Genomic DNA, 25,347 nt, shown 5'->3' with positions numbered 1-25,347 from the left:
CCTACAGATTTGCCTACAGGCAGTCTGAGGTAGGCATTCTCAGGTGCGGTTCCTCTTCCCAGATGACTCCGGCTTGTGTCAAATTGATAAAAATCCAGCCAGGACAAGGGCCTAAACAGTCTTATATTTGAAGGTTGTTGCCCAGTCGGATAAATCAGCAACATGCTGACAGCTTCAACACATTGTTCTAGAAATTATGCGTGTCTGCCAAGTGATCTGGAAGCAGGACAGGAAGAAAGACACTGAGTTAAAACTGACTTCAGTTCTAGCCCTTAAAGAGGCAAGGGCTGGGGAGGTGATCCAGTGTTGAGAGTGCTTGTGTACAAGCATGAAAAGACTGGACGTGGCCATGAGACTGTAACTCCAAGCCTGTGGCCTCTGCACATACTCACACAGGCAAGTGCATGCTTGCAACCACACATTCACACACCCCCACAGACCACGCTGAAGGAATGTGTTTCATCGGGCAAAGAAGTAGAAGCCAAGAGGAGCATGCCTGAGAGCAAAGGTATACTGAGGAGAATGCCTGGACCAGCCAAGCGTGATAAAGAGTTGCGGGAAAGCCTAGAAAGCCTAGAAACGTGCCTGGAAGGGTTAGGTTAGAATGTTGCATCACTTTTAGCCAAGCATGAGGAATATGCTTGTGATCCTAGCTACTTGAAAGCCGAATACAAGAGGATCACAGGTTCTAGGCCAGCCTGGGCAGCTTATTAAAACTGTCTCAACCTAAAATTTTAGACAGGGTCAGGCTGTAGCTCAGTAGTAGAATTCTTGCCTGACATGCACAAGGCCCTGGGTTCAATCCTCAGCTCTACAGATAATAAAGATTAAAAGGTTGATTGGATTCAGTCTAGATTAGGTAGGAGACATGAAGTTTTTTAAGCAAAAGAATAACAGGATTGATTCCTAAAGACTTCTCTCAAGACAACACTGTGTGTTCTTTCTGAATAGTTGGCATGGGTTAAGTTTTATACTAACTACAATATGGTATCTCTGGGTCTAAAAGGTCACCTCCACAAAAGAGTAGAATTGTTACACAGAGGGAAACCGACAAGATGCTTCCCTCAAGTGGGTCCTGGAAGTACTCATCAAGTCTTGAACTTCTCCAAGAAGTTTGCCCCACTCTCTGTAGTTACTGCATGCAGGCAGCATGTTCTCTAGCCCAGCAAAGAAGTTTGCCCCACTCCCGGTAGTTACTGCATGCAGGCAGCATGTTCTCTAGCCCAGCAGTCCCACCAGGTTCTCTGCACGCTCCAGCTAGCCTCACCGCCTGCCAGTGGCCAGGTAGCTCTCCGCATCTCCCCCTCTCAGCCTTAGCCCATCTTACTGCTCCCTCTGTTTCTGTAGAAATGGGCCTCCGACCTGAACACAGGGGACTTCGTCCTGAGTTCTGTCCCCTCCGCGGCAGCTTCCCCTGCTGCCTACCCCCATTTTCCCTCTGTAGCCACACCTTCCTGTCCTCTGCACCTCGTTCTCTCTGGATTCTGCAGCGTCCTTTGCTGTCACACACAGTCACATGTTCTCTGCTTTCCTCACCTCCCACTCTCTCCTCAAGCAGTTGTAACCATGTCCTCTGTTCTGACTCCAGTCAGCAGATGCTAAATTCACAAGCCGTGCACACCCAGCGTCTCTTGTCTTTGCTCTCCCATCTGACTGCTGCCTGCAGCTCCCTCTGCCTTGGCTCGCAGCTCCACTTTCTCCTGACTTGTCCCGTGCTATCTCATTCTTCTAGAATACACCTTTTATAAATAGTCCACTCCCTAGATGTTTTCTTTGGGAAAACCCATCTATCATAATGGCCTCAGCAATCAGTATGATGGAGACAGCCTCATTTGAATGCATCTATGACTCAAATCTTTCTCCACAAGTTCAGCAGTACTACCTTCTGTTTTTTGTGTTTTTTTTTTTTTTTTTTGGTTTTTCGAGACAGGGTTTCCCTGTAGTTTCTAGAGCCTGTCCTGGAACTAGTTCTTGTAGACCAGGCTGGCCTTGAACTCAGAGATCCGCCTGCCTCTGCCTCCCGAGTGAGTGCTGGGATTAAAGGCGTGAGCCACCACCGCCCGGCTAGTACTACCTTCTTTACTGGATGTCCCACATCTTTCCACGGCCTGGTACGGAAGGGTACCACTGTCTGGTAAAATTCAGAAGCCCATGATGTGTCATTGACTGTTTCCTTCACACTGAGTTACTCTCCCCGTCTCATCCGTCCTTCCGCTGTGATATCTTGAGTCCTCCCTTTGTTCATTCCTTCTGTTTTAGTTCACATTAACAATGTCTGTCATCTCTGGTTCTGCAGGAGCCTCTTAGCTGGTCTACTCGTCACAGTCTTGCCCTGATGTGATTCATTCTCCCCTGCACAACTGGAATGATCCTTTGCAACAATATCTGATTATGTTACTCCCTCTTTTACCATCCGTCAATGACTCGGTGTAGCCCGAGGATAAAGTCTAAGCTCAACACAGCAGACAGGGCTCTTGCTAATAATCACCATTATTTCTCAAGTGTTCAATCTCTGCCAGCTTCTCTTCTGCTCTGAGAGCTTCATGCCTACCCCGTCCCGCTTAGTGCTCGCAGCTCCCTGAGGATGGGCAGTATTGTCCCAATTTCAGGAAACTGAAGCGCACTTGAATGTGTACCTTGCCAAAGGTCACACAGCCTAGCTAGCAAGTTGAGGTGCCAAGATTTAACCCCCAGGATACCTGGTCCCAGGGCCTCACTCCTGACGCCGCTATTCTGCTTCCTTCGCACAAGATGGTTTCTCATCCGTTCAGAAATACTTGCTCCGTTCCTGTAGGAAACCGGAAACCACTTGAGGCATTGGAGGAACAGCAGGAGTGAAGCACAGGTCTGCTTCCATTCTAGTGAAGAATAATTTCAAAAAGGCCCAGGAGATGGCTCAGTGGGTGAAGGGCTTTGGTAGAGGATCTGTGTGAGCGTGAGGATCTGAGTTCATACCTCCAGCGCCCAGGTGGAAGGGGGCGGGGGGAAGGGAGATGAAGGCGGAGACAGGCAGGTCCCTGGAGTTCACCAACCAGTCAGGCTTGCTGAGTCAAGGAGCTCCAGGTTCACAAGAGACCTTGTCTCTAAGTAAGGTGGAGAAGGATAGTAAGCAAGACACACACACACACACACACACACACACACATACACACACCACATACACATTAAATAAATAAATGACAAGCGGTGGAACTGTTAGAGAAATTGTTGGAGCAAGCGATGCATGCAACAGGAACAGGAGGAGTCAGAGACTAGAGACTAGCTGTCCTGGATGGACAGTCCAGGAAGAACGTGAAGGAAGTGAGATGGTCTGCAGATGTCTCCACCTGAAGGAGCAGCCAGTGCAAAGGCCCTGCGGTATGGCTGTGTGTGGTGTGTGGGCGTCAGGCTAGCCAGAGCGGGAAGGGGAAGATGTGGGGAAGTGGGATGTGCACATGTCAGGCTCCAGTCATCTTAGGGACTTTGACCTGAACTCTGAATGACGCAGAGGCGTGGTACGTATACAAGTCTGTTGAGAACAGACTATAGGGGAACGCTGATAGAAGCTGGGGGACTAGTTAGGGAAAGTGAGAGAGCCGGCAGTGACTGGGACAAACGTAAAAGTGAGGAAGCAGTTGGATTTGGATGCAGAGTAAAGGCAGAGCCAACAGGACTGGAGGAACACATGGCAGGGAGTAGAAAGGGTGCTGCGCTATAAGGCATGGGGTCCTTGGCCCTTGTCAGCATGACGGTGGTCCTCTCTGAGACTGGGAGCCATAGGCGAGAGTGAGCGCTGCCTGTATGTCCATTTGAGATAGATTAAGTCCAATGCACTTTAGCATCAACATGGAGACATCCCCTCCCACCCCACCCTTCCTTTCAAACTGCTCAGTTTTCAAAACTGGCTGTGCCTGCCAAGCTGTTACCCCCTCCTTCCTTTCCAAGCCTACCCTGGCCTGGTTCTGATGCAGACTTGTATGTAAATGACACTCCACACGCCCAGTTTCCCAACCAGACTGTTTGGGCCTCGTTCCCCTCGACACCCCCTACACTAACCCAAGCCTCAGCACCATATGGGTTAGAAGTTAGATGGCTGGGGCAAGCAGTGAGTGCAGGGAGCAGCGGGCAGATGAATGCTGTGCCGTCCCACCACACTGCGTTCAGCTGGTTCTGATAATGGGAATTCCCCTGGACCGATGCCAGGTAGGATGAACACTCAGTCGAACTGAAAGAAACAGCAGATGTCAGGAGTCTGTGTGTTAATCCCGTCCTGTGCATTGGAACACCATAGCCTAAGTCCCCTCTTCTGCATGCTGGTTCCCCTCCTCCCTACCCCAGCCCTGACTCCTGGTCTGGGTAATCTCTGGCACCAGTAAGCATGTTCTTTCTCCTTTGCACATCCAGGTCTATATGGGGAAATTTTGATTATAAAACCGGAAGAATGTTTAACCTAATGGCGCGCTGCGAGCTTGCTTTCCACAGGCCCCTGGGTCTGCCAAACTGATCAGGCCTCATTATTTAGGAAGCTGCCTCAGCCAGGCATTACTAATTTGGGCATTACTAATTCGGATGCCTATTCGGGCAAATGGGCAATGAATCGCAAAGTGCTTTTGTCAGTGAATTCAAGTGAAGGGGTGGGGGTCGGGGAGAGTGGTAGAATGTTTGGCTTCTGCTTCATTTCCAGAAAGGACGGACATTGCTTCCTGGAAGCCGCACTTGGCAGCAGGCGTGGGGAATGGGAAAGATTTATTTCCTTCTGCCAAAGCTCAATAATTCATCTTGAGTATCTCAAATCGATACATTTCTTGCAAAGTTTCCAAGGAACACTTTTTTTTTTAAAAAAAAAAAAAAAGACATTTAAAAAATTATCAGTACGAACAGCTCTGCAGTGATGAGACTGGCAGGTCAAGGGTGGGTCTAGTCCTTCAAGGAGACAGAAGCCTGATGAGAAAGCAGAGTGGAGTGGAGGAGCTGGGTTGGGGCTGAGAAACCAGCTGGTCCCCTGCAGACGCTGCTGTTAATCACTTCACTGGCTTTGTGGAACTGCTTTGGGGAGAGCCGCTGGCTGGTGCCTCTGACTGGTCGAGTGGAACGCTGGTGAGGAACTCTGTACCTCAGAGGCTGTGATTCGTCCCTGTTCTTGGGGAGGAATCACACGCACAGGTCTTTACCATCACTAAGGACTGAGGTGGCCAGCCCACATGCTGAATGAGTCAGATTCTTGTGAAACTTTCAGATGACCACAGTGCTGGCACGGAAGGAGGGAGAGAGGGTCTACTGGGTCCTCGTTGATGGGAGAGTCTATGTTCACCAAAACCAGTCCTTCATTTTGTCAAATAAGAAACCCTGTATGCTGAGTTTCCGGTGCTGAGACTTGGGGCCCAGTTGCTTGGTATACAGTCCTGCCTGTTTCTCCTGTCTCTGTTTCTCGGGGTGGTGGTTTCTTTACTCTGGGCCTCACGGGTGTGTCCTGAATCCCCTCAGATTTTACTACATTTCCTTCACTTAATGTCAAAAAATCCGGCAGTGATTTACCAAGAGGTGAAATAATAAACTTAGCATTTATGTTGTAAGTCTCCAGAGCTGTGCTGTCCTTTCATGTAGGAGATATTATGGGACAGTCTGGGAAGATGACACCTGTAATAGTTCCTATGAGAATACAGCAATTTGGTATCAAAACCCAAGGACAATGCTTAAACTAGGTCACAAGGTGTCCCCAAGGGTTTTGACAGACCTTGCAGAAAGAAAACCTCCAAATAACCAAGAAGTCTTCACCATGGAAGACTGGCTTATTTCACCAGTGGTGTAAGCGACCTCTCTGCAAGATGTAGGATTCTCTGGTGCCTGCTAACTCTGTGGCTGGCCTACTACCTTCTCCTTCTACAGCAGCAGAGAAGGAGAGACTTGGGGAAGAACTCTCCAAGGAAAACAGAACCAAGCAATTTCAGAATGCTAGCTGCCATGTTTGAATGTTTGAATAGAAGAGTGAGCTAGGTAAAGCTGCAAGTGAGTTAATTCCTAAAAACCCAGGAAGATTAGCTTTGTTTTAAAGAAAATAAAAATGATCAGTAGGAAAGTAATGAGACCAAAACACACTTTTTAAAACAGAGGAAAGTTAGAAGCAGGATAGCACTCCCCAAGAAAACATGCGTTCCAAGGTAATGCCAACAGTTCACAGTAGCCATCTCCTTCCGTGTGAGCACAGGCAGTAGGAGTTAAAGTGTGAGAGGGGACAGCGGGGACAGCGTCAAGTCAGAAGTAGAAAAGCTCAGAAATGAGTTAACAGAACTCAGGAAAGAATGAACAGGAAAATCACTTCCGAAATGAAGAGTCAGCCAGTAAGAGTGCATGGTGGATACAAAAGACAACGGTAAGAGTCATGGAAGATGCAAACAAAAGACTTTTTAATAAAATAAGAAGAAAGCAAAAATAATAACTCAAGAGAAAGTGGCTGAATGTTCAATAAAGGCAGAGATTTCACCATGTGGGTAAAGGGAGTCTGTGAGAAGAAACCCCAAACCAGCCCAGGCCTGCAGAACACTGAAGTCTGGACGTGGCCACTGCAGAATCCGTATGACCTTATCCCAAGACCCTTAAGTTACTTGCAAAGATGCTTCTCATTAAAGGTCGCACCATCTCCAGGGGTTACAGCATGAGGTTATCTTTGGGAACCATTCACCCATGTGATAGCCTCTGTACTAGAGGTCACAGAAACAGGATGGAAGTGGAATTTGCATTTCGTTTTGTAAGTTGGCTAGAGACAGATTCTAGTGTTCTTCTGTCAAGTTAGGAATCCTTGTCAAGAAGCCAGAGTTGACAGTGTGCTATGATATGCAGGGGTAACAGTGAGGAGAGACCTCACCAGAGCAGAGGCTCTGCCCAGCCACAAGGACAGGATTTTGCACAGTGTGAATGAATGCTGCTCGCTCCACTGGTGACATACTGCTCATTCTCTTGACAGTTTTCATGGGTTCTCATCTCCAGGGTCTAAATACAGGGACCTCTTTGCAAAACTCACCATGTGCACATCTGAACCAGGCGTGGCAGTTCATGCCTGTGACCCCAGCACTTGGGAGGTAGAGGCGAGAGGATCAGTATTCAAGGTCATCCTTACCATGACTCCCAGAATAACAATATGACAATAGGAAAGAAGTGGATCCAGGTCTCTTCCTTTTCCATTTTAGGGTCTCTTAGCTGCTCAGCGTATACCCCAACCCCCTGCTGTTGACACTCTGGGTCTGCCACCATTCCACTGACTCTTCCACTGCCTAACAAAGCTGTGTGTGGATGGAATGTACTGACATCTGGCGTTAACTTTATCAGCTTCCTCTTCCATAGGACTTCAACTGCCTTTATACAAACTATAAATGATATAAAATTCCAGATAGGATGAGTGAGCCCGGCGAGGGAGGTGTTCTGTATACAGCAGGGTCTCCTGGTTCCCTTCTGGCCACTGAGCCCCAAGGGAGATGGAACTTGCCTTTGGACTTTCTACCGCTGTATACAAGTCCTCAATCAAAGGGGTCAGCAGCCTTTACAGCTGAAGAACAGAACTGGGGAGGGAAGAGATTTTCCTCTCCTGTGGCTAGATGCACAAACACCATTTCCCTGTGAATAAAGAAGGAATGGGTTGGGGGACAGGAGTCGGTCTTATAGGCAACACGATGGCCTTTAAATAGAAGTTGCTGGTCCAAATGTGATTTTTTTTTCCTGAGGCATCCGCGTCAGCAATGCCGTTAAAAATTACTCCATCCTGCTCGTGATGTCAGTCATGCAGCCTCAGATGCTGAGTTAGCACAGGCTGCCTGGCCTTTCAAAGGACACTCGGTTCCACAGCAAAGGGCAGCCAACCTTTGAAAGCACGCGGAGTCACTGTCACCGGAGTCAGACGTGACAAGGTGGAATGGAATTCCTCTTCCAAAAAGACACTTGAGAAAAAAAACCTGAAGAGTTTTAGATTCCTTTGACCCCTTGGTGCGATCTGAGGTCCATGGAGTTCCTGTTGAAAGTTAAACACTCTTTCCTTCTTCTGACCCTCATCCCCAAATGCACACCCTTCTTGTCCCTCCCATCCTGAAGAAAGGCAGCTTGCTTTCTCAGAATTCCAAAGGATGAAGAGCAACCCAGGAGGGAAGTGCGGGGGGCAGATGGGCCACACAAAGGCCAGCCCCTCTCCTACCCCAGTGACTGGATCTCTGCTGTCCTAACCAGAATGAGAATGAGGATCACTCTTGTTAGACTCCGTAAAGGAATGTCTAGATCCGTGGCTATGGCCAGACAAGATCATCTGTGTGTGGCTTAAAGAGTAAAAGGGAAAGAAAAGCTGCTCATTCCCTTCTCCTCAGGCAGCCCTTGTCAGTCATACGCTGCAGATCCCACAGATCAGCCAGGCCCTTATGCTCACACGCCCATTATATGCGCTCATTGCATCTGTTTGAGAAACACACCGACTTTCAATCGCTTGTTTTCTTATTTTCCCTTCCTGTCTTATAGTTGGACTTCTTGTTGGCATAAGCATTGGCAGTGTTCATGAATAACTTGTATCTTTCTGTTGCCAAATAGAGGAAATTCTGTCCTTTTTGCCTCTTGCCTTTTAAACCTCTTCTCTCTGTGGTGTCTTTTTGTTCCTGGTCACACCAACCCACTGTTCATAGACTAAGATGACTGATGATGATGGAGAACCTTTCCTAGTGTGCATAGCAAGTGTCAGCGGGTTAGCAAGGACTTCTGACATTTCCTGAGAAGAGACACTCCCCTCCCCCTCCCCCCCCCCCCCCCCCCCCCCCGTCAGATCCACTGCCAAGTAACTCTCGCCATTTTCACTCGCTGTGGTGTCTGTGTGAGAAGTCGGCACCCTTTCTGATTCTCGGTTCTGTTTTCGTCCCCTAATTGGGGTAATATGTGTGTTTCTCTTTCAAACCCAGTTTGCTGTTGCGTTATATCACAAGTCAGCAGTTAGACTCACTTGTATCCAAGATACTGAAAAGCCCTAACTGATTTTCCAGGGGTCCACAAATGTTGAAATGGCAGGCAGATGTTCCTGTGTGTGTGTGCAGAGAGATCCTTATCCACAAAAGCCCCAAAGCTGAGTGATTCTGAGCTGGTTGGTTCCTACTTTCCAAGGTTATCATGGAATCTCCTCATCGGTGTCTCTTTTAGGAGAATGACTTGAAGCATTGATATTTAGTTGCTCAGGAATTTCTTGAGTTTCCTTTGACTTTTAAAACACATTGTCCTGTAAAGTCTTCAGAGTGGGCATTTCAGGACCCATGCTGACACCCAGCTAAGACTATCAAGTGCTTTTTGTAATGGGATACTATTTGCCTGTGCCTACATTCTGACATATCCTTTAAATCATTAGCTTGTTTACAAAACCTAAGGCTGTAAACAACTGTTGGAGAAGGGCCACTTGTTGGTTCCCTGCCACCTGGCTAGCTTAGACCCGAATTAATCACACAGAAACTGTATTAATTGAATCACTGCTTTGCCTATTAGCTCTAGCTTCTTATTGGCTACCTCTTACATATTAATTTAACCCATCTCCATTAATCTGTGTATCGCCACATGACAGTGGCTTACCGGCAAAGTTTCCGCATGTCTGACTCTGGCGGCGGCTCCATGGTATCTCTCTTACTGCACCCTTCTTTCTTTCAGCATTCAGCCTCGCTTTCCCTGCCTATCTAACTTCTGCCTTGCTATAGATCAAAGCAGTTTCTTTATTCATTAATGGTAATCACAGCACACAGAGGGGACTCCCACATCAGACAACCTTCTTAGGTTTCTTAGATCGTTACCTTATATGGTTTAGAGAATAGACATGATAAATTGTGAAGGTTTAGTACAATTAACGGGCTTGGTTTGTTGTTATTTGGGAGTAGTTTATATATTATCTTATATACATTATATGCATAATCAACCCTCAGTTGGTTGAATTGTACATGTGGAGTCCATTGGTATTCAGTGTACTAAACTATTAGTTTAGTTACTGAGGTTTTAAAAGGTGGGCTTTGTGTTTCACCCCGAGGCAGATGCCTCCTTGCCTGGCCCTACTTTATCCTTCCTTCACCTGCTCCTGACAGTCTTGGTATCTCCAGGGAGCTCCTTTTGCAGCCTATACCCTGACCCTGCCAGGCCTCTTTGTTAAGGTGCTATCGTGGCTTCAGAGTTCTGCCAGGACATCTCACAGCTTACAGAACTGTTGTTCCTGCTTCTTGGGCCCTAGTGAGCTGCTGAACGCATTTCCATCTCCTAAAGATGCATGCCAAAGCTCAGGCACTTAGCTGTCTAGTCTCTGTCCTGCAAAACCCCCTAAAACGCACGGAGCACATTCTACATATTGGGATTATTGCCTGCCATACTTAAATTTGTCTTGGAGAGTAAATGACTCTCTTTAAATATAATTTTGTTAATTTTTACAGCATTTTACATGTGCATATATTGTATTTGGTTATATTCATCCTGCATTCCTTCCCCAACTACTCCAAGATCCACCCTTTCCTGTCATAGCTTCCTGTTCTTTTGGTTTTAGGCTCATTGTAACCTTGGGAAAGTCCCTTAACCTCTCTGGGCTTCAGTTTCTTCTGTAAATACAGATGTGTCCAGTGTAGCCTAACAGAATGGTTGCTGAGATGACAAGGAACACAGGAACATTGGTGATGTTTGAAGCATCCTGACTCTCCAAAGCACAAAGGCAAGAGGAATAGTGCCTGTGCAGAAAGAGGGTGTGTTGTGTGACTTGAATGGGGAAGACACAATGCAAACATCTCCACCTTAGATTGCGAATTGGCCACAGAATTTAATATTCTCCTGGACTCTGGTTTGGTCAACAAATGAGTTTGGGGGGATAACAGGTATATGGACATCTTAGCTTCATTTCTATTTCAGTGATAATATGCCCTGACTCAAAGCAGCATAGGGGAGGGAAGGGTTTATTTTACTCACAAATCCAAGTCATAGTCCATCATTTTTGGGACGTTGGAGCAAGAACTCAAGCAGCTAGTCACATCACAGCTATAGTCAAGACCGAAGAAAAAATAAACACACACTACACTTGCTTGGTCTTGGCTAGCTTTGTCCTCTTATATTCTGTTCAGGACTCTTCGCTTAGGGAATGGTGCTGCCCACAATGACTGGGTCTTTCTGCCTCAATTAACTAAGACAGCTCCCTAGAGACATGCCCATAAGCCAACCTGGTCTTGGTAATTCCTCATTAGGACTCTTTCAGGTGATTCTAGATTATGTCAAGCTCACAGTCACACCAGTACAATGGATAAGGATTTATGTATTGGAACAGGGATGTTGAAATAGCTACATCATGGAAGACCCTGCCCCAGTTTCACTGATAAGTCACCAAAGCTGCAGCCCTAAAGCTCCCTGTGTGATTTGACAGGCAGTTCAGGTGCTCAGGGAATCTCCTTCCTCACCTGTAGTTTAGTGTTCTGTAGGTTGTGGAGTGGGACTTGTAAGTCTTGCTGGTCTCAGGGACTTCCTGGGACTATGTTGTTTACTTCCTGAGGCTCTTGATCCACCCCCCCCCATTTCTGGAGGGAATGTTTCAATCTGAAGTTGCTACACATAGAAGAGACAAGGAGAGGCTCTGCCCTTTGACTCTTAGCTGGCAAAGTAGAAGTGATGAGAAACATTAATGTAGAATCAAGGAAGGGAACTGAGACAGACTAGGGGTGTTTTCTTGACTTAATTAGAAAGCAGATTTTTAAACTTCAGAAGGAAACTACCTATGATCCCATGAACCAAAATGCTACAGTACTAATCAGGAGAGTTGGGGTGCTCTCCAAAATAAGGTTCTCACTTAGCAATTGCACATGACTAACAGAAGCAAAAGATGTGAGAAAACAACCGAAATCATCAGGTACAGCTCTGTAGGAGATGTCTCTCGTGAGCTCAATCTTTCTGTTTTTGAGACAGAATCACATATTGTAGTGTGAAGCGGCGGGGCTGCGTCCTGCCACCCGGCTGCCGGCTAACTTTACACCCGAAATAATTACACGGAAACTGTATTCTTTTAAAACACTGCCTGGCCCATAGTTTCAGCCTCTTATTGGCTAATTCTCACATCTTCCTTTAACCCATATTTAGTAATCTGGGTAGCACCACGAGGTGTGGCTTACCAGGAGAGATCTTAACCTGCGTCCATCTCGGAGAGGAGCAGCATGGAGACTCACTATGGCGAATGCCTGAAGCGTCTCCCTAACTCTACTTCCTTGTTCCCACAATTCTGTTCTGTCTACTCCACCTACCTAATTTTCTGTTCTTAAAGGGCCAAGGCAGTTTTCTTTATTAATTAACCAATGAAAGAAACATAGACAGATAACTCTCCTCCATCATTTCCCCTTTTTCTGTTTAAACAAAAAAGAAAGGCTTCAACTTTAACATAGCAAAATTACATATAACAAAACAGTTATCAAGCAAGTATTACAGTTACAATATTTAAATCTATTTTATCTTTTATCATAACTAAGGAAAGCTATAACTATCTATTTATTCTTCAACTCCATCAAAGACTCCAGAAGGATATAATGCTACCTAAGTAAATAAGAAATAAGTAACTTATAAAACTCTAGAAATGACAGAGACAACTCGCTGCCTGGACAGTCACCCAAAGTTCCTCTGTACCGTTGGGGCATCCATCTTCAGCCTTCAGGCCCATAGTGTCCAGCAGACTTTTTCATGAAGCAGGAAATTCCAAAGACAGTTCAGTCACTTTCTGCTGTGTCCTGCAGAACGTCTCGCAGACTCTTTCATGAATCAGGAACCCCGAAAGACCATCTCACCTTTAGGCAAGTTCAGCAGTCCTCTCTCTGCGGGTTCTTTGTGTCCAGTTTATGGAACAGTCCAGCCAAGAGCAGTTTCTTGCCCAAATGGCTAACAAACTCCATAAGTAGCCTCTTCGATGCCCATCTTCCTCTTGAAGTAGATTGGTGCTGCCAGGAGCAGACGTGTCTCATTGTCATGAAAAACCCTAAGTTATTAAAACATTAAATGCCATATTCTGCAGTCTTTGAAAGATATGAAGAATGCCTATCTGAAATATATCTATGCACATCTAGAAAATGACTAACATGACTACAAGCTTGACTATTAATCGATGATTATCCATTAACAACCTATATTTCCTAATTATACATTACATTCTTTAAAATGAACTACAATCACAATAGCTTAATCAAAATCAGAAATACATATACATATAACAAATTGACCTTAAAATCCATACCAATGCAAATTATTCATATCTATATCATATCCCCCTTTAAATGTAAAAGAACATTTATAAACAATATTTGGGAATGTGGGCGCAGTTATTTCTCTCCAAACTGCTTCCTGCTGAGTGGGGGCGTTGTTATTTAGGTCTTTCATGGTATAACCTGTGTGCTAGGTTCCTCTCAGTTGGCAGTTGAGTGAAGTAATTTTTTGAAGATGTTCACAGCAACCTTTCAGGAGGGCGTGGTCTATCATACCATATTGGGATAGAAGCAATCCACAGAGTCTCGTCCTCTGTGAAAACAAAAGAAGAAACTCTTTTCCAAAGCATCATGTTCTTAGATCCAAATCCTGAAGTCATACCGTTAAGATGTCCATTCTGGTCTAGCCTGGCAGCCCATATAATGAAATGTCTCTCTGTACTTAGCTCCTTTACAGTCAAAAAAATCAAAGAAAACACAACAAAATACATAATCCAGACTCTCTGTGAATTTTCCATTTTTACGTGGCTTATTTTTACTCTATCACTTTACTTCTTTTAATCTATAACTATCTGTACTCTGTCTCTTTAAAGACTTTAACCTTTTTTAAGGCATTAACTTTATTCTCTATATATTTATTTTTTTCTCTCTCTCAAGCCTACGTACAGTCATCCAACATTGTGACCCATATGGGGGTCTTATATGTCTGAATCTGTCCTATTGTGAATCTGTAATTTTTTACTATCCAGGAGCATTTCTTAAAATGTTAAGCACTTCTTAAAAACTTAAGTTGCGCCACTTATAGGTAATACGGTACTGCCTGTTTCCAGCCAAGTCTAAACCTTAACTGCGCTGTTATCATGGTAATTACGATAGATCCTGCCTGAGCTCAGTACAGTTCAGCATGGCGGAGCAGAGCCAAAGCTGCTACTGCCTCAGTCATTTGGTGCCCCTGAGCTGCACAAAGTTCCAGGTGCACAGCAGTCCACATTGGAGCTGCACTCAGCAGTTTAATTTTGATACTGAGCGTGCAGCACAGAAACTCTCTTAATCCAAGTCACAGCCGAATCTGAAGCGCAGAGCACCGTGCAGTCTGAAAACATCTCTCTCTCTATGGCGGCAGGAATCCGCAAATGCTGTCCCGCTCGCCTAAGCCTGATTCCGCCATCTGCCCAGGTGCAGGCAGGGAGCAGTGAGCCATTGGCATGGTCTCAGAGTACTTTCTTTCCGATCCCAAGCGGGCAAGGTTTTTAAGTGGATTTAGTCACCACGTTGGGTGCCAATCTGTAGTGTGAAGCGGCAGGCTGCCACCCGCCGCCGGCTAGCTTTACACCCGAAATAATTACACGGAAACTGTATTCTTTTAAAACACTGCCTGGCCCATAGTTTCAGCCTCTTATTGGCTAATTCTCACATCTTCCTTTAACCCATATTTAGTAATCTGGGTAGCACCACGAGGTGTGGCTTACCAGGAGAGATCTTAACCTGCGTCCATCTCGGAGAAGAGCAGCATGGAGACTCACTATGGCGAATGCCTGAAGCGTCTCCCTAACTCTACTTCCTTGTTCCCACAATTCTGTTCTGTCTACTCCACCTACCTAATTTTCTGTTCTTAAAGGGCCAAGGCAGTTTTCTTTATTAATTAACCAATGAAAGAAACATAGACAGATAACTCTTCTCCATCAACATATAGCCCAGGCTAGCCTTGAACTCTAATTCTTCTACCTACACCTCCCACATACTGGGATCTCAGGACTGTACCACCTTAACTAATCCTTACGTCTTAAACTGACCCATTATTCTTGTCTATGTTGGCCATATGGCTTGGTACCTTTATCAGTGAGGCATTCTCATCTTGTTTCCTCTGCGGTTAGGTCACAACTGCACACTATGTTTTTCGTCTTCTCAGGATTCTCCTGTTCTCATTGCCCCACCTCTGCTTCCTGCCTGGTAGCCCCACCTATACTTCCTGCCTGGCTACTAGCCAATCATCATGTTATTAAACAAGTACAAGAGACAAATCTTTACAGGGTCAAACTATTGCCCCACAGCACACCAGTAATCCCAGCTACTCAGCTGTCTGAAACAGGAAGATCTGGAGTTCAAGGCCAGCTTGGACAATTTAGTAAGATAGTGCCCTAGTCCAGAGATTGATACATACTTAATACAGAAAACTGGGAAATAAAAATAAGTAAAAGAGACAATAAATGTCACCTATAATTCTACTACTGAGTGACAGTTGCTATTAATATTTTTGTGGTTTATAAAATATCTGTGCATTGTTTGAGATTCTGTGAGTGTACACTTTATTTTAATATGAATTTTCATTCTTTCTGAATGCTGTTATCGATTACATCACTTTCTATCATAGATGTTGTCAGTGACTGCTCTCTTTTTATGTTCTGTTTTCCACTATTAAAAATAACACTTGATATTAAAACAAAATGCACATCTTTGTGCATAAAGGAGTTTTCTGCATACAAAGTTATTTCTCTAAGGTAGATTCTCAGAAGTTGACATTCACCAAGCTCTTAAAATATCACCAAATCGTTTGCCAGCGTGGTATGCCAGCTTCCCATCCCACAGTCTTGTATCAGTCTAATGAGCTCTATCTTTTAAAAAGCTGTGTATAGTGGGTGATAAAAACAAGTTACTGAAAAGAAAAATGATAAAGGAGAAACATCTCAGGTCTAGAATATTAAGACAAGGTGAGCTGCAGATAACTTCAGACTACAATGAACAACGTTGAGGATGCTTCAAGGAAAAGCCCATTATTAGCCTGCTGTGTCTTATGGTGTAACATCAACACAGGCAAAGAAAAAAACAGCACTGTTCACCCTCTGACTCCTCCCTCTCGTTCATCAAGGAGAATGACCACCAGGCAGACCGCTCAAGATGGGTAGACTCACGGAGAGAGCAAAACTGAGTTCTTCTAGGTGGCCCAGACTCATGTCATGCCAGGCCAGAGAACTCTCTAGAAACATCAGGCATCCCAGCAGTGCCCCTTGGTGTAGCAGGAAGAGGGAAAGGTGCTGTGATGACCTCATGTGAGGAGTAGATAGGGAGGGGAAGTGTGTACACAGACAAAAACAGTGAGGCTGATGGACCCCTGAGACCTGTGTGCATGAGCACAGGGAAAAAGCTATCCCAGTGAAGTTGCAGAAAGGCTTGTACTTGCTATATTTCTGAGCTTCAGAAAGCATTCCATCTTATTGATGAGTGTGAAGATGGGTTGATAGCTAGGAAGTTGATTGGTACCCATCAAAAGGAGTGTGTCAGCAGGGCGGTGGTGGCGCATGCCTTTAATCCCAGCACTCGGGAGGCAGAGGCAGGAGGATCTCTGTGAGTTCGAGACCAGCCTGGTCTACAAGAGCTAGTTCCAGGACAGGCTCCAAAGCTACAGAGAAACCCTGTCTCGAAAAACAAAACAAAAAAAAAAAAAAAAAAAAAGGAGTGTGTCACCAGCATGCTCCCATCTCAGGCCTCACCAGGTCATAACTTTCACTGACCCATGGGGATGACAGATGCCTATCAAAACTTCCATGATAGAAGCTTTGTAATGTGGATGATACTAGAAAGAGCTCCATATCTGGGTGGAATGCAACATGCTACAATAATTAAATCGGCTGTAGATTGACATGCCTTCTTACAGTGGGATGATTCCTAGCACCAGTTATGTATGTAACCATAAAAAGATGTTGCCATTAATGTAACCATAAAAAACAGGGTGGCTTCTTAGGAAATGCATAAGTTATTAATGTACCTTGTGTTCTGTCAAAGTACCAGAGAGTCTTGGATAGAGAGGCAGGTATGTGCTATGAACTTTGATTGCATCAGACCATTTGGGCTCCTATGCTGACTGTTCCGTTTCCTGGCTCTGTGGCTTTATCCCAGCAGTCACAGAAGTTCTCTGTGCTTCCGTGATTCTTGTCTTTTGGGGCTAAGGGAATTAGGTGAACAGCATATTTAAAGCATCCCCTGGCACAGAATAAGTGCTTGGGTTGGCTTTTATTGTCGACCTATTTGAAAATTAACATAAAGAAAGTAAACAATGGGGCTCAGGAGCCAACAGTCCCAACACTTCTACTTCTCTGGACTGTTGTGGTCTTTCTGTTAAGGCAAGAACTATAGTTATCATTGTGATTTGGTTTGGTTTTAGAGTTTAGTACCTGTTTGCTTCATTGTCATTGAACTGTATTGTCCAATCAGAGAAAGACCCGAGTCATACTCCTGTGCTGTCTTAGAAGTTAACGGAACATAGATGTGCATGCTCCAAAAACTGTAGTTCTAGCTTGCTTATTATAGACAAGATGACCAACCAAGGAAGGATTAGTCACTGGTCATGACTAGGTCAAGGGTCATAAAGTTGCTGTCATTGAGTCAAGTGATGAGGTCACATGGATCCCTGCGGCGGGTGGACTGGCGTGGTATGGAAAAGCTTTTCCAGGCTTTGGTTTTCTAATCAGACATGGAGACCAGGGTTGAGTCAGAGCATTGCTGTGGCATCTCCATCCCTCACATTCTCGCCTTCCGCCTTCCAGTGCATGGACTCCATAGCAAACTCGTGTAAATACAGAGAGTTCAATATGAAAAGATGTCTTTGCCAAAGGCTGTAGTGGTGAAAGGCCTTGAGCTGGGGTGTGGCTCAGGAACAGAACAATTGCTGACCGTTTATGAGGCCCTGGGTTTCATTTCAAACACCACACACACAGACACACACTAAAGGAACTTCAGTATAGTAATGTTCAAACTACGTCCACCATCTCTGAGCCCTCCATTTTCTCATCTGTTAAACTGAAATGAGAACCCAGCCAATTGCAGGGCTCTCATGAATTAGGGGAGTTAACTCTTGGAGAGCACCCATGGACTTGCAAGGGGCAAGCTGTTATGGGGCAGCTCATTGCCCCACAACATCATCATTGCCGTGCTGGCTGACAACTTTGCAAAGATTAGAACATAGCAACACACTCTTACGCACTAACCTGCCTTCCGTGACTCAGAAGGACCTTCAAGAAGTTCCAAGATTTTAGGATCATAATCCCGAATGTAAATTAGTTTGTAGGAAAACATACATCCTGGCTGGCTGAATTGTTTGGTGTTTCAGGTTCAAATTCCATAGGTGCACTCTGGCTCTATTAAACCCTGCCAGAACTAGTTAGTCCCACACTTTCAGCCCAATATTTTTACAGATGAAGCTGTTGATCCAGAAAACAACAAAGTGTTCTTTCCAGAATCCTATGCTCACTAGCTGCAGATGTGTGAACGGAACCTAGCGCCTGACTCCCGGTCAGCTTTCCATCATTAGTTTAGGCATAACTCAGAAAGTTGGGCATGGACTGAGGATGTCCTGATGGATGCGGTGGCCATCGTTGAAAATGGAATTGAATGTATGTATGGATCATGTATGTATGCATGCATGCATGCATGTATTTGTGTATGAATTGAATGTATAGCTGTATCACTGGAGGGTTGAGCCCACGAACTTTACTGAACCTCCTTAGGGAAGAAGTCCTGTGGGAGTCTTAATAATTTTCTCATTCATAGCAGTTCGGTTCCGCCATACAAAATTCTCACCAAGTAATCTCCGGAAAGTAATTGGTGTGTTAAGAATGCTGGTCATAGTTAAATGGCTTTTGTGGCCCATTGGTACACTATCAAAGAGTCTCTCTCTCTCTCTGTGTCTCTATCTGTCTGTCTCTGTCTCTCTGTCTGTCTCTGTCTCTCTCTCTCTCTGTCTCTCTCTCTCTCTCTCTCTCTCTCTCTCTCTCTCTCTCTCTCTCTCTCTCTCTCTCTCTCTCTCTAGTCTGTCTGTTTGCCTCCCTCTTTCCCTCTCCCTTCCTCCCTCATTCCTAGTCATTAACATGTAAATTCTTTCTTTGTTGAGCCAAATTGCCAGAACTGACTGGGAAACCAGTCTTACACACCCTTCCCTTCTCAGGCAGCCTTCGTCCCACCCACAGCTGGGACTTGGGCAAGAAGTCAAGAGCCAGTGTCAGTGCTGAGCAGCCTGTGAAAAAAGCACTTTCTTCCCAGACACATTCGATAGTGTCCCACATGCCCCTCCCTCCTCCTCCTAGCCATAAATCTGTCTCCCTGGGATCTGCAGAGGTTTTTTTTTTCTCCTCCTATCTTCAATCTGCTGATAACTTCCCTCCGCCAAGGATCTCGGTGTTGGGTGGGAAGGAATCGATTTCCTCAGTCTTCTTGAAAGCCAGCCTTAGTTCTGAGTGTGGATAGAAAATGCCTAGGTAAGAAAGCAGATTCTGGCATCAGAATCTTGGATTCAGCTCTCAGCTCCACTTGTTGCTAGAATCCTACAGGCATGGGGTGAATCCCTTAAATGCATCCGGCCTCCATTTCCTAGTTCACACCTCCATCTCAGCTGTTGTGCAAGCATGCAGTTAAACGGACTGCTATTCCTGAAATGCTCTGCACAGTGCTAGGGGCGTAGACGTGCATAAATGACTGTTTAGTAAATCAAATGGCCTCCGTCACACCAGAGTTACCCCCAGGTACCAGCCCTATCCCATTACACAGTCAACATAGGGAGCTTTAGGGGCCTTGAAGGGAGTGAGTTCTTTTTTTTTTTTGTTGTTCTTGTTAAAATTACAAAGCACATGCTATATCCTAGCCTTTTTATCCCATTGAATTAAAGAAGAAATAGCAGAGGGACTTGACTTGCAGCACTACTGCATAGCAAGCCTATCTCTGGCTCAGTGAGCCGTCCACCTTCTCCTCACGCTAATGGAAGCGCAGTGAGGCCGATCGATTTCCTGAGTGTCCTCCAGGCAGGTTGCTGGCAGCATCAGGGTCACTGTTGTCTAGCGGCCAAGTGCTCTCTGTAACCTGCCGTCCAGCTAGCTGTGCATGTGCCCAGAGCCTCCGTGTGGGCTCCTGGGGAGGGGGTTTCCAAGCTCTGTGGCCTTGGTTGCTTCAAGGCGGAGCTGTGGGAGAGATTAATGGGAAGTGAGAAGAGAAACTGTTATTCTTGCCCAGCAGTGTTGTTGGGAGTGTGTGACTCTTTTTGTATTTAGGGAAAAGATTACTCATGAGGATTTTCTTCCATAGAGAATAAAGAACCTCAGATTACTGCTTGTGGGCCCGCCCCCTTCTCACCCACCTCTCCGTTTCAGTTTGTCCTCAGTAGCAACCTCAGCATTTTGCTTTCATTTCCCCTCTTAGGTAGGCTTTGGTTCTCTATTTACTTAAACACCCCAACACGCTGCCCCAGACCCAGGCCCTGACCCAGTTCCCTGCATCACCCTAAAAGCCCTCCAGCCACCAGGTGCTTTCCTATGCCCAGTCTGATTGGAACCTCCACCCATCCCTTCCCACTTTCCAGTATGTCTGAAGTCACAAATTGGCGTGCTGTTCTTGTTCCAAGTGGGCACCATTGACAATAGGAAGTAAAGTTGAAGGTTTTCCCAGGATAGCCTCTTCTAAAAGAGGTGGACACTTTCTGTGTCCAGAAACCATTTTGAGTAGGCATTGCTTTCTGACCAATCAAGAACCAAAAGCAAAACCTCAAATCCTTTAGTAGTCTTGTTTCCTTCTAAAGGTCAAAAAGTAGTCACTTATTACAGTAGCTACCCCGTAATGCTACTTGTTTGGTCCATGTGATAAACATTGCCATAAAATTTAAAAACCAAGAAAACACACTCAAATTCTTGGAGTTTGGATTGGATTGGTGGCTTTGATTTTAGGGTAGTGAGGATTGAACTTGGGCCTCACTCATACTACCACTAAACAATAACCCCAGTCCTCTTTGGACTTGAGATGAGGTCTCACTGAGTTGCCAGGCTGACCTTGAACTCACTCTGTAGCTCAGGCAGCCACTTGTGGCCTTGCATTCCTTCCCAAGTAGCTGTGTTGCCAGGCCCAGCCAATTGACTGGTTGTAAGGAGTCTTCTGGGGACTTCTGTTCTCCAAAACCATCTACCTCTTGGAAGGCGGAGCCAGCAGTCACAGTCAGAGCCTGGAAGACTCTGAGAAGACTCCCTGGGATCTGAGCTATTTGTCCCGCAATCTCAGCAGCCTGGGCATCCAAGGGATCAGACAGTACTTCATCATGCCCAGTTTAGGGGGGAAAGTGGTTTGTTCCAGGATTGAGCTAAAGGTCACATTTTAAGACATGTTTAAGACATGTGCCGTAGCTCTGTATGGACACTGGTCCCACTGAGCTCTCGTTGAACTCTGGATTCTGTGACTTTGGAAGATAAAGCTCTGCAGCCCTTCCACTGTCAGGATTCAAGGTCTAAATAATTATCAAAGACTCTTCTTCCCAAATCCCCACCCCACCCCTACACAAGAGGTTTTGCCCCTGTGACTTACAGCAACACTTACCATATTATAAACTGCTTTTTAAACTATTTACTAACTGAATGAGCAGCAAACTAGGCATATATTCAAAGTATATATTTTAAAAGATATATGCAAACACAGTAAAAAGAAAATCAAAAAGCATTGTTAAATGCTTTCACAAACCTCGTCAATGTCCAGGTTAATAGAAGAGGCCTGGGCTCCCATCTCTGTGAACTCACATCTCTGTATTCAGCCTGCTGTGATACCGCGGGTCATGTAGCCCCTAGAACATTCCCTATGTGTTCATGAAAGGATGAGGGTCAAAAGAGAAAATCGTGTTGCTATTGTTTCGAAAAGCTTATTTGCTGCACAGACACTGTGCATGGGTCTTGGGAACCCAGAGGGTTCTCAAGGGTCACACTTTGAGAACTATTGTTCTAATCCCTGGAAGGATTTATCAGAGTTTTCCGTAGCAGCAAAATGAACTAAAAACTCAGACTCCCTGCCTCCCAGAGATACAACATGAACCACCCCGTTGGTGACATCTGACCCACTTCCAGTCCATCAGCAAGACAAACAGTGAGTCAAAGGACCTTCTGTGTTACTCTGGCTTCGCGTTTGCCAGAGGCTAGCCTGCCACTTCCCAGAGGCTGGGTAGATGACTTTTCCTGGAAAAGGTTTTAGGGGATGCTTCATCTTTTGCAGCTCTGGGGGTCAAGACCAGTTCTGGAACACTTCAATTTCAAAGGGCTCTGGGCCACAATCACATCAGCTCTGAGTCTAAGGTCTCCTGCTAAATACATTGAGATGTGTCATGCTTCCAGTCCTCCCATGGTGCCCTCATCCGCATTAGAGCCAACTTGACCTTAGTGCAGCCCCAGGGACAGACTCTTAAGAAAACCTGTCAGTCATCCCTGAATCACGTAGAAAGGGGTTCCCTTCTTCTTCCTCTAAGTAAAAAGTTAATGTGACCCACGCTTAAGCACTTACAAACCTGGGCCTTGGAACTCAACCGAAGGCTCTTGAGACATAAAGTCTCGGTTCTGTTAATTATTCCAAGACCATCCCCACCATCGTCCCACCTGTGTAACTGACAAGATCGTTTCTCTCTGCCTTATTCTCTCCAACAGGCTTGCAGCCGATTTACTGGAGCAGAGATGACGTAGCCCAGTGGCTCAAGTGGGCGGAAAACGAGTTTTCTTTAAGGCCCATCGAGAGCAACACGTTCGAAATGAACGGCAAGGCGCTCCTGCTGCTGACCAAAGAGGATTTCCGCTACCGATCTCCTCATTCAGGTGAGAGTCTGGTTCGTGCATAGGCTCAGCATGAAAATATGGCCAAACTCGTCCTTACACCGTACTCGCCACAGAAGGTCTCAATGACTACTTAAGAAAAGGGAGATCTACTGGCATTGGCCAGTATGTGGGGAAGAGGAGGTTTCCAGATCTAAGAGACTGTTAGCTCAGAAGTAATTCACCTATGACCAGATGCCTGAACTTGAAGGGGTCTGAGCCCCATCAAATAGAGAAGAAAAGCTCTGTTCCTCCCCTTTTATCTGCCTTGCCCTGATCCTAAAGACTTTAAAAGAGATGGCTAAGAGCACATGTGCTGTGAACCACTCAGTTAAAAACACAGGAGACCTAGGCATGGCGGTGCACACCTGTTATCCCAGCATCCAGGAGGTTAAGGCGGGAGGGTCCTGAATCGAAAACCAGCCTGGGCTGCATAAGACCCTATCTAAAATAACAACAGTCAAGTAATAAAGGAAGAGTTTGGGCCTTGCTGATACCTTCACACAGTCACGTTATCTAGTCCTTGAACAGTTAAATAGTTGCCCCATTGAATGGATCTGGGGTGATTAAAATGTGGAGATGTTTTGATTACTAAACTCAGAAAGACCCAATTAATAAAGGAGGACAGACAGGTTTCACTTTGTGGTCACTCTTATTTAGAGTTACTGCACTCGTAGCATTCAGGCAGAAGCGATTTATGTGTCCATTATTTTATGTGAACAAAATCTCTCAAGTCACTATCGACTTAATTCATATTATGTTCTCCATCTCTGTTTAAAAAATAAAAAGAAACTCACTTTCAAGTTCCTTTAATTCAGTTAAAAAGGAAAAAAAAAAGACATTGGCAAACCAGGCATCATCGTGTAGACTGCAATCCTAGCACACAGAAGCCTGAGGCAGGGGGATCATGAGTAGGAGACCAGCCTGAAATACATTTAGAGACATTTAGAGACACACTGTCTCCAAGACTCTCTCTCTCTCTCTCTGTGTGTGTGTGTGTGTGTGTGTGTGTGTGTGTGTGTGTGTGTGTGTGTGTGTTGGGAGCACTTTAGAAGGCAGAGTCCAATTGGGTGAGGTAGATCACTGAAATACCTGCACTGAAATGGATTACCTTTCCCCATAGTAAATGAAACGCTTGTAGTTCAGTTTAGCTATCAAAATAGACTAAATAGGATGCTTGGGAACCAGAGCCAATCGAAGTTCATAGCGCACGCTGTCACACTGTCCCATCACAGCAGTGGGCGTGTGGGGGTCCTCTACCCCCAGGCAGGTGATCCTGCTTTTTTCACTGCTGAATTCACCATGGAACTCTTGAGGGTGAACCGCAGGCTCCGTTCTTAACCCAGCCACATGCAGAAAGGACCTAGCAGAGACTTTCTTGACAAGCTAAACACTGAGGCCTCCCACACCAGGCACGCTTTTACCGACTTCGTTTTCTCTATTTTATAATTGGTCAAAAGGAAACCCACATTTCTGAGTCAAAATGAAACAGAAGAGAGAACTGTTTGCAAACTGGGGAGTGTGTTACTTGAGATGATTATCTGCTTGTCAAGAGTGTGCGCGTAGCCGATCATCACCTGAAAAGTCCGTACGTTAACAGCGTCAGGGTTCCACCGTCAGCCCGCTGGCACAGAGAAGGGAGAAGCTGCAGAGCCACAGAGGAGACTCTCAAGTAGCAGATGGCATTTAGGCAGCGGCCCTCTAGCCCTAGCCTTTGGAACACCAGCAGTGCATAATAGAGCGTTAGAGCTAATCACAGCCTTTCACTGGTAATTCCATTCCTAAAAAAATATCCCAAGGAAATTATCCAGTACTGGACAAAGAAAAATGTCCTTAGCGAGTCTATTTATATCAGTGTAAACTGGAAATACCCCGACCACCCCCAGTATGGAGACCAGCTAGGCAAGCTTGGAATGATCAATATAATACTCCATAGCTCCACAGCTAACTGCTTACGTGTCCTCTCAGTTATTACTCCTTCATCACATCATTCAGGGTCCTGCACATCCTATTCAGGAGCTGAAGCAGAGGGTTGGCAGGGAGCAGATGTGCAATGTGGAGGTGGGGCAGTCTGGCTGGGGTCTTGAAACCTTGGTGATGAATAGCACCAAGGCAGGGCAAGAGAGAAGGAGTCAATCCCAAGAGTATTTAGCAGACAGAATCTCCAGATTTGATGACTGATTTGGTGTTAGATGAGGAGGAGGGGAGAGATTGAAGGATTATCCCTCAATTTTTGACCTGATGAGGTAACAGCATTTACTGAACTAGGGAACCCCTTCTGGTTTACAAAGATTTCTGTGTTGGACACAATGTCCATAAATCTTTCAAGAAGAACTTCCCTGGGAGATAAGTTAATATAGTTCTGATAGTCAGGAAGCACTGTGACTAGAACTGATGAGGCCGAAGACAAGTGGAGTGACGTCATGGGAGCAGATGCAGTGGTCCAAGAAAGACTGCTGGGAAACCCGATATTGACGGGCTAGAGGAAGAAGGGATGGGAGGTGGGAAGAAAGCCAGGGCAGCAGTCTCGGCAGCCAGGAAGCGTCCTAGGAGGGGCAGGTTAAGATTCCTGG

At 45.6% G+C, this 25,347-nt stretch overlaps 1 protein-coding gene across 3 annotated transcripts in view; it reads left to right on the top strand.

The window, feature by feature from the left end:
- The window catches only part of Etv6 (ETS variant transcription factor 6), a 237,420-nt gene that overhangs the window by 163,210 nt on the left and 48,863 nt on the right, over positions 1-25,347 (top strand). For all 3 annotated transcript variants that reach the window (XM_038319522.1, XM_038319524.1, XM_038319523.1), the window contains one exon: positions 22,613-22,777. In XM_038319522.1, coding sequence (XP_038175450.1) covers positions 22,613-22,777 — 165 coding nt within the window. The remainder of the gene's footprint in view (positions 1-22,612; positions 22,778-25,347) is intronic.

The sequence above is a fragment of the Arvicola amphibius genome, chromosome 2 (genome assembly GCF_903992535.2).
Source record: "Arvicola amphibius chromosome 2, mArvAmp1.2, whole genome shotgun sequence".
Lineage (NCBI taxonomy): Eukaryota > Metazoa > Chordata > Mammalia > Rodentia > Cricetidae > Arvicola > Arvicola amphibius.
Note: the sequence above shows the minus strand (reverse complement) of the source record. Positions and strands in the feature narration are given on the sequence as shown.